Genomic DNA, 9,550 nt, shown 5'->3' on the forward strand with positions numbered 1-9,550 from the left:
AGAAAGTGACGAATTTATATAAAAATTATTACAGAAAATCTTCAAATATTTACCTCAGATACATTTAATGGCTTTAAAATCGTTCTTAATATAATAAACCAATTTAAAAATGTTGCATTAGTTATTGCAAAACCGAGTGAAATAATCCAGAAATTTTTATTTCTATAAAAGAAGATGATTAATGTAAATTAATGAGATTTTCTAATTGCATATTTAATCAATTTTATTCATACAAACTTCTTTAAAATTTGAAAGGAAGTCTTAAGGCCTAACCTCTCCAAATTAGCAGTAAAAGATGGAGATAAAGCAGGTTTATTTGGAAAGAACATGTAGACGAAAAATATTATAAATGATGCTAAAATGAATTCTATAAATAAATACATTAAAATATATATTATTCTCTTCATTCGAAGAAATGTATTTTATATTATTTTATTGATAAATTTAGCAATTTTGCTTATTTGACAGGACATTTTCAATTATTCTTACCGAAGTACATCATATACTTGATACGATCAATCTGATAATGAATTGCTATTTCAGATCTGCCTATAATGAAAAGAACATTTGAATTTGTAGGAATTTGAACAAGTATTTAAAATAATAACTTACCCCTACTAAAATATACACAGCTAATATTCATACGCTTTAAACTGAAAAAAAGTATAAAACAACTTTAATAATAGATAAAATTATAGTAGCTTATCATCATATACACGAGGTGACTTTGATCTTTTATATTGTTTTTAAATTGTTTACCAGTGATTCTATTGTCTCACCTCTTGCATCCCCATAATTTATCTTCCTCCCAATCATCCTGGTAGGATCAAAGTCTCGCATCCTCCAGGATGATGGACTCCTAGTTATTAACAATTGTTTATTCAATTTACATGCTAGTAAAATGTTAAATTTATATATATAAGATCAATGCCACTTTATAGTATACAGTATACCCCTCCTATAATACTGTAGATAATTCCGTGTTATATGAATTTCATGTTGTACGAGTCACTTAGATTTTACAAATACGTATGCCGGGCTGTGAACGGTTCACGTATTTGTAAAATCTAAGTGACTCGTACAACATGAAATTCATATAACACGGAATTATCTACAGTGTTATAGGAGGGATCTACTGTATCTCGTTCCAAAATATTTGATGATAATTAAACTATACTTTGCATCTCGACACGGTGACAAAGTAGACAGGTCGATGACAATTGGCCCAATAAGGAAACCTAAATAAATTCCTACATAATTACACAAATTGAATATTGTTGTAATTGTAGTTCGTTGTTTAACGGGAAACCATATGGAAGATACAAGACTTGATGAACCAGTTATCACTACTCCCGCTGTTCCTACGAGTATTTGAGAGATGTAAATTAATCTGAAGAAAAATAAAGATAAATTTATAGATTAAATAGATTATAACGTGCAGAATAATTTGTTTTTTTTCAGGAAAATAAATTTATTATAACTTACAGTTTAGCAATTTGTATATTTTGCATGGCACATCGAATGCCAATTCCAGTAAACAAAAAAGTATTAGCAAGTAATACATTATTTCTAATTCCTGTTGAAGTTAATTGATTATAAATTTAATTTTGTATGATAATATAAAAACTTTTATAGAAAATATCATCTATTTTTTAAATAAATATTTTAAAATTCATTAACATTACCTATTCGTTTGAGAAAACAACAAGCAGGAATACCAAAAATGACAAATGCAATGGTTTTGCAATGGGTCAATATTATTAAATTCGAATCTTTCCAACTAAACACATCTTTTGCAGATTGTTGTATTGTTATCCAGGTTATCCCTACAAAACTTTGAAGTAGAGTTAATGCTGAGAATACAAATAAAATCCACCATCTCCTTTTATAAAGCTATATTAAAAATGTATGTAATAATTATTCAATAATAATCAATTAATAAAATGGTTTACTATATTATAAACAGACCTTCGTATTTAGTATTGGTGCAATTAAATCTTTGTTCTTATTACTATGTACTGGTTGAACGTTTTTTAAACGTGGTTCGAATCGTACATTTTTGTCATCTTTCTCTTCATCTTCCTGTTTCCTTGAAGGGGTTGGATGTTGAATGTCTTCATCCTTGAAAATTGGAATCATTTTTATGATATTTCACACAAAAACACTGTATTTTAACGATACATAATACCCAAGTATACTTACAATGGGTCTCCGTTCTTCAGCCTGATCCGACATAGATCTGTAAGCAAATGAAAACACGATGATTGATGGTGACAGAGTCCACGTGTTGGCTACAAAAGTATCTTAACATTAGACATTTTCTATGTAAAGATGATGACAAGCAGTAATTACAAAAACGTACTCAGTGACCATAATTAAAGTACTACTATTCAAAGCTGTTTAGAGATGTAACTAATGTACATTTGGACCTCTAAATATACTCGTATATTAATTAATTTAATAAATATGTTTACCATGCGATCGTCTGAGAGGAAGAGAGTAAAATTGTAGATCTGAATAACACGTTTGGGACCTTAACAGAGCTGTAGACCATACTCATACGAGTAAAAACCCCAATGGCGGCAGTTCCGGTCGCCATCTTGCTTTCATGTTTAAATTTGGCAGTGGGGGCGACCAGTTTACACGCGGCACTGGAGGCCCATAACGACGACCAGTGCCTGTAACATAAATTATTAATACATTAACATCTGCTGACCGAAAAAAAGATTTTACTTTGAACAAGTATGTACTATACTTGCTTTGAACCAGTAACAAAACAAGTGTGTTGGGTGTCACCTATCATGAACTCGTTCAACCAATGAGTTAGTGATATTCTCAACACGTTTGTATTACTACTCATATTAATTGAAACTAGACACCCTGAAAATAGACTGATTTCGGGGGTCTATCTCTCGCGAAGGATCACGTGTAGACCATTGGTTCCTTTAAGCTATTGCATGGTCTACAGCTCTGTTAAGGTCCTAGCCTTGTCATTCAGATTTGTAATTGTACCGATTTAATACATATACCTATAAAGAGACATTAATGAGTAGAAAAGCTAAATAAAGTCGTAATTGAATCGCAAATGCATCGATTTCTATGTCCATGTTTCGTTTGATCTTGTGTATTATAGGCTAGATATATATTATGTATATACCATGTATATATATTCACCTAAAAATATAACGATATTCTGCAGAATCATTGTTGTGAAATAATCCATCTCAACATTTACATATATTTATTACACGCGAATATTACATGAGAGGCAGTTTTGAAAAGTATTTCAAAACTTACTGCAGAAATTACTTTATGATGTAAAGGCAAATAATTCAATTTTTATTAACTGCTCAGCCAACCAACTGGCAACATAAAAAATGCTAGATATTAATAGTATAAACCGGTAACTTTCGACATTGAAATTGTAAAAAAGCGGTTAAGAAGCCGGCCTAACACTCCGGGGAATCCGGGATCGATTCCACCAGAGCAACTTTCCAGGAAGTTTTTATGAGCGGATCCATTCCTTGTCTCGGTCGACCCTTATTTGGGCCTGGCCGAACCCTCGATGATTATGAAAATAAAGGCCCTCTTAGTGTCTAATGAAAAGAAAATATTAAAAATAAACACCTCTAAATTATTTTTCGTACATCAAATTCGAGATTTTGAGCATTCCTGCCAATTTTTATTTCAATAATACCAATATCATTTGTTGAAATTAATTCGTTATTGTGTTTTCTGTTGAATCTTCGATATAACGTTTTATACTTAAAAAGTCACTTAATTGTAATTACACAGAAATTTAAAATTTAAGACACTTAATTGTAAATTACACAGAAATTTTGAACAATTAAGTATTTTGTAAGAGGTTCCTAGATTATTACAATGTTAAAATCATTGAAATTTTAATATATTTTACATTGATTTCTAGTGTATAAAATTCTTATTTAATTTTTTTTATAATAAAATTTTGAATTAATAATTAATTATAAATTAAAAATCGAAAAATTCATTTTGATCCAAAATGAATATCAAGTGAAAAAAAATCACGTAAAGTAATATATTTGATTTAAATTTTTTACTTACATTTCACTTTCGTGGATGAATATGAAGTTTTAATGTTTCCTTATGATGAAATTGAAACACAGTACGGTTCATTCAATACGAACAATTAATTATGTTACTGAAGAGGAACGACACCACACCCCGACAAGTTTTATGCTTTAAAAACGTTTCTCCTCCTCATTAAAATTTATATTAATTTTGTATATTTGTAGTACGACCAATTTCGCCTACAAAACCCGGGCCTACCGAAAAAAAGCTTACGTGTGAAGGGTATATGTACATAAATCACATGTGTTAATATGCATTCCCGCTCACCCTTGGCTGAGTGGATAAAACCACCTAACACTGGTAGTTACTCGTGTGTTCGGGCAAGGACACGTGAAGTTTTCCGGGTTTTTTTCACGTATGTAACCTAAATTTCCCATAAATGTCCTTCCGGAGGCATCCCCAATTGTATAAATCATATCCAGTGACTGCATAATAAAATGAATACATTTTCCTATTTCTGTATTCATTTAATAACTCTGGTCACCTTCAGATAACGGCCATTTTTAATGTTCCCATCAGTGGCCGTTGTTTACAGCTATGGGTCATTACACTGGAAAAAATTAAATATTGATAATACAGTCAAACATTTGCTACTAACAGATACATTATTAAATTCAGCATGGGTTTAGAAGTTGCAAGAAGGATTAATAATTTTTGTAACACTTATCTATCTACGAAAACACTATAGTTTATTAATACCTGTGCTATAATAATTTACAGTCGATGTACAGTACACTGTAGAAGTACTGTATTCATACATTGTTATAATTATGCAAGTCATGCATGTGTAATTATAAGTTACTACAGTTGAGTCATACACATAATTTTTTCCTTTTTTTTTGAATGGATAACCACATGGAATTTTCCAGATTTTCTTCGAGTTTGTAACACTTAAATGTGGGGGCAGTTTCGTGTAAAATTCCTCCCGCGTGGCAACACCATTCGACAGATGGCTCATGTGTCCCATTGCCATAACCAAGTAAACCAATCTTATAGCGACATTTTACAATATTATTTTCCCATTAATATGGCTGCGTATTTATTTTATTTATCCAGTTATTATTCTTCTCGCGAAATTTTAATACATCCATACAGATAAACCCCCCAAATTTTTTGCATTTTTCGATGTTTTAAGGTTCCCTTAGTCCAAAAATGTAAAATATGGAGGAGTTTTTGACCAATCACCATAATTTCCTTCTACTGTATATAACAGCCAGAAAAATAATACAAGATTTATTTATTATAAATATAATAAATCCATATAAGAATTTCTCTGTTACTTTGACACTAAGAGAGATTTATAAATAAAAAGTATCGATTTTAAACTATGAAGTAAAGAAGATCATCATAAATACATTATAAAAGTTACTGAAACGTAGATTTTTGAAAAGTTAAAGCATAAAAGATATGACTAGAGAAGAAATTTATTATTAATTTTCTTTTAATACTGCAATAACAAAGAAAATTCATTACAATTTTATATTTTAGAAAACAGTTTTCAGTATGACATTTATTTATTTATTATTTCTATAACGAAAGCACAAATTGAATGTTATTATTAACTTATCTATACATATAGAAGTCAGAATGTTTGTTTGTTTGTTCGCTATACATTCCTAGGCCATTCGACCAATTGCCGCGAAACTCGGCAGTTATGCTCAAATACTTCTAACTTAAATAATGTCATAATCGTATTCCAAAAAGTCTATTAAATTTCTGTAAATCAACCATTTTCTCTGTACATTAGATTTGCTGATTTATACATAGCGCTGATTTACACGTAGCGCCATCTACCGGAAAAAATTAACAAAATAATAAACTAAATATAATTCTTGTAAGAAAGTATATAATCTTAATATATATATATATATACATTATATTTATTTAATTACTGCCGCAATGATATAGCGCTAAATTGACGCGCCATTACGCCATTACTGTGACAGGTAGCATATAGCACTAGCCTGCATGAATACGAAAGTGGTAACCCTTTATCTAACACAAATACTGTGTACACACTGTGACTTTTATATACAGTAAAACCCGTCCAGAACGGAACCTGAATACAACGGATAACCTGCCTAAACAGTGAAAAATATCTTTAAATCATAGCGATTTTTTATGTTAAAAAAAAAAACCCTGTTTAAAACGAAAACCCTTCAAAGCCGGAGAGAAAAATTATTTAGTACATGTAATTCCGGCTTACGCAGGTTTTACTGTTTATAAATAAACGCTTAAGATACAGAAGTTTTAGACATTTTTGCAATTATATTTTTACATTTATTGTCATATTAACTTTTGAAATTTAATAAAGATTATTATTGACTTTAGAATTTTCATTTTATTTTATTACTTACTCGATTCTTCTGAAGCAAAAGCAATTACTTTTGAAGTAGAAATATCTCAAGAACTAGAATAAATGATGCCAACAACTATTAACTCGACGACTGCAAAACTTTTATATTAAATATAAATCAATTTATTTGTTATATTAAACTTTTAATAATAGAAAATTTCGAAATTACAGTGAAGACACACACATACAAATCAGAATTTATTTCACGAATTCCCACCCAAATAAAAATAATATAAAAGCTCAAATTACTAACTAATTTACATGTCTACAGAGTGGCCGCTCAAAAGTCGGTTAACCGTCGGTTAACCGACTTTTGTGCCACCCTGTATTTATCTAATGGTTTCTGGTATATTTCGAGACGTAATTCATTTAAAGTTACTTTAAAAAAATGTTTGGTAAATTTTTAATTATTAAGTTTAATATTCTGTTTGATAAGGGCGATTCACGCTGCGAAAGTTTTACAAATCTCGATAATCTCATAAATCTGATTAAAGTTTTACAAGGCGAGCGATAAGATAAATAAGATTTAATGAATGTAAAATGGCATCGATTTTGGAATGTTAAACAATACAGAACAGAATAATTACATTAATTACCGTAAGGATTCGTTCTAAAGGATCATTTTTCATTAAAATCTTTCGTAAATTTCAAGTTAATATCGGAAATTATTTTTCTTGTCGTATATCACTGGTGTCAGGAAACCATTTTTCCATTTAAAAATTCATTTTTTTTTCTTAAAAAATAATAAATTTTAATCAATTATTTAAAATAAAAAAAAGAAACTTATTACGTTATTTATTTCAATTCAAAATTATCATCTGAAAGGTGTTAGAAGACAGGCACGACTTTATTGTTAAAGGAAAAGTATGATTTACAGGGGCAAGCCACTATTAATTTGAGTTTTTTTTTTTTAAATTTTTTTCTGCCCTAAGAGGGCCTCTTTTAGTAGGCCTATTATGGTTTCAGCCAGGCCCACAATGGGGCAGCCGGATGGTAAGGGATGGGGTCCAACATATCCAAATTAACCATTCCTGGGAATTTAACGACCCGTCCGAATTCGAACCCAGATACCCCCAGAGGCTTAATAGAATGGAGGCCTCATACAGGACATGGGTGAAGATAATGATGAAGAACATAAACAACAGCAAATTTAAGAAACGTAATAAGTAACGAGCAAAATTGAGAGCATTGTGATATCAATGCTCTCAATTTTAGTAGTGGCGTGCCCCTGTAAATGATACTTTTCCTGTTAACAATATAGTCATGCTGGTCATCTAAGTAACACCGTTCAGGAGAATATATTTGAATTGAAATAATATTTGAATTTCTATATAGTTAATTCGGGCCACCTGCCCTTAAGATTTCCATATCTGCCCTCAACGTTTATCTACCTAACTCCATTCTCGATAATAAGGAAGGACAGACAGACAGAAAGATGCCAGTAAAATTTATAAATCTAATAAAAAAATTTAACATAAAAACTTATTTTGTATCTCGCTCATTATAATTTAATTGTTTTTTTAATTTTAATTAATTAATTTAATTAAAATTTTATAAATAAATAAATAAACAAGATTTTTTAAATTAATGTTTCAAGATAAGCGTGCTATTGTAGATCAGGGAATTATTATTATGAATGAGCACAATTAATCGATTTTATAACAAAAAAATTAAATTAAATTATTTAAATTTAGGAATAAATTTAATTAAGATATTAACGAAAATGCTCTTTAATCTGTTTAATGTAATGAAACACTATCAATTGCTTAATTAGTTTTAGTTTAAAAAATATATACAGTAGAACCTGTTCAAAACGGAAAAAGATGTTCGATACAGTGCGTGTCCGGTTTACACAGGTTTTAGTATTACATTCAAACCTCTGAACAACGGAAACACAAAACTTGACCGTCGTTTGGGGGTTACTATGTATTCATTTTATAAAGAATACCTGAAGAAATGGTCGCCGTTTAGAGGTATCCGTTATTGGAGGTTCGACTATAAGCTTTAAACGAATAAAATGTCATTAAAATAGTTAAAAAATTAAAATAATTTTTATGTAAATGTATATTTTTTTTCTTGAAGTAAAAATCAAATTAAATACTATTAAAGATAAACTAAATAATTTATTCAGAATTTTTTTTCAGGTTTAAATAACGAAACGAGGACGAAAAAGTATATAAATTTCTCTTCTTTTTATATAAAAGAATGGAAATTTTCTTTCGTATCTTCTATATAAACACATTCTTTACTGTCAAAACAAGATTTGATATCAAAGAAATTTATGTACTTTACTTCTAAGATGNGGGGGGGTTTTTAATGCGAATTGCATACGAAATGATTTACTTAATTGTAAATTAGACACGTAAACTTAATGTTGACAAATTGCCGTATTTGAGAATATAGTTTTACTGCTGGTAATTTCGTTAACGACACTTAATGTTTGCGTACTGATTTCCCATTGGTATATAAAAATTCACTGTACACTTTAATATATGAGCAATAATTTAATTATGATTTTATACCTTTATACAACTACATTAGCTTATACAATAATTGGATTACACAGATATGAAGAAGTGTTTTTATATTCCTTTTTTCAAGAATAATTACTCGTTCACTTGTCACTTTTTAAATATTTTCTGTACTTTTGGAGGAAAAATATTTAATAATAATAATATACAATCATTTTGTGAGTTATCCATGTGCCACATCAACAGTTTATAGCGTATGATGAAGTCGAAAAATTCCTCCTTCTGTGCTTCTAAATACTGAACCATTAATTATGGTTTATAAGAAATTAAATTTACCATGAATCCGGGCTTAAATATATTTATATTATTATCGAGAAAGCTACTAATTGTTCAAAAATATTTAATTTGTGATATGTTTTGCTCTATAGAAGATTAGAGAAGGACCTAATTCTCTTATACTTGGCACCTTAAATATTTAGGTCCAACCTTTTGTTAGCTTAAGTTACTTAGCTTTAAAACATATATTTAAAGTAATACTTCTGAAGTATATACAGTATAATATACTTTACTTTGATGATTTTTTAATAATACTTTCATAAATATCAACAAGAAT

General features: G+C 29.3%; 1 protein-coding gene and 1 long non-coding RNA gene across 2 annotated transcripts; both read right to left on the reverse strand.

The window, feature by feature from the left end:
- Positions 1-306: 306 nt before the first annotated feature.
- Positions 307-645, reverse strand: LOC111616569. The gene is made up of 3 exons (XR_002755273.1): positions 613-645; positions 490-549; positions 307-367 (listed from the first exon to the last, which is right to left on the reverse strand). It is a non-coding gene; the product is annotated as an uncharacterized LOC111616569 (long non-coding RNA).
- A 474-nt stretch (positions 646-1,119) lies between these two features.
- On the reverse strand, positions 1,120-2,254 carry LOC111616570 (disrupted in renal carcinoma protein 2 homolog). The gene is made up of 5 exons (XM_023357968.1): positions 2,203-2,254; positions 1,969-2,121; positions 1,686-1,893; positions 1,486-1,576; positions 1,120-1,390 (listed from the first exon to the last, which is right to left on the reverse strand). Exons 1-5 carry the CDS (start codon positions 2,233-2,235, stop codon positions 1,120-1,122), a joined length of 756 nt encoding a protein of 251 aa, XP_023213736.1. The 5' UTR covers positions 2,236-2,254.
- Between the last annotated feature and the right edge of the window lie 7,296 nt (positions 2,255-9,550).

The sequence above is a fragment of the Centruroides sculpturatus genome, unplaced genomic scaffold (assembly GCF_000671375.1).
Source record: "Centruroides sculpturatus isolate CEXI.00-Female unplaced genomic scaffold, Cexi_2.0 scaffold3593, whole genome shotgun sequence".
NCBI classification, from domain to species: domain Eukaryota; kingdom Metazoa; phylum Arthropoda; class Arachnida; order Scorpiones; family Buthidae; genus Centruroides; species Centruroides sculpturatus.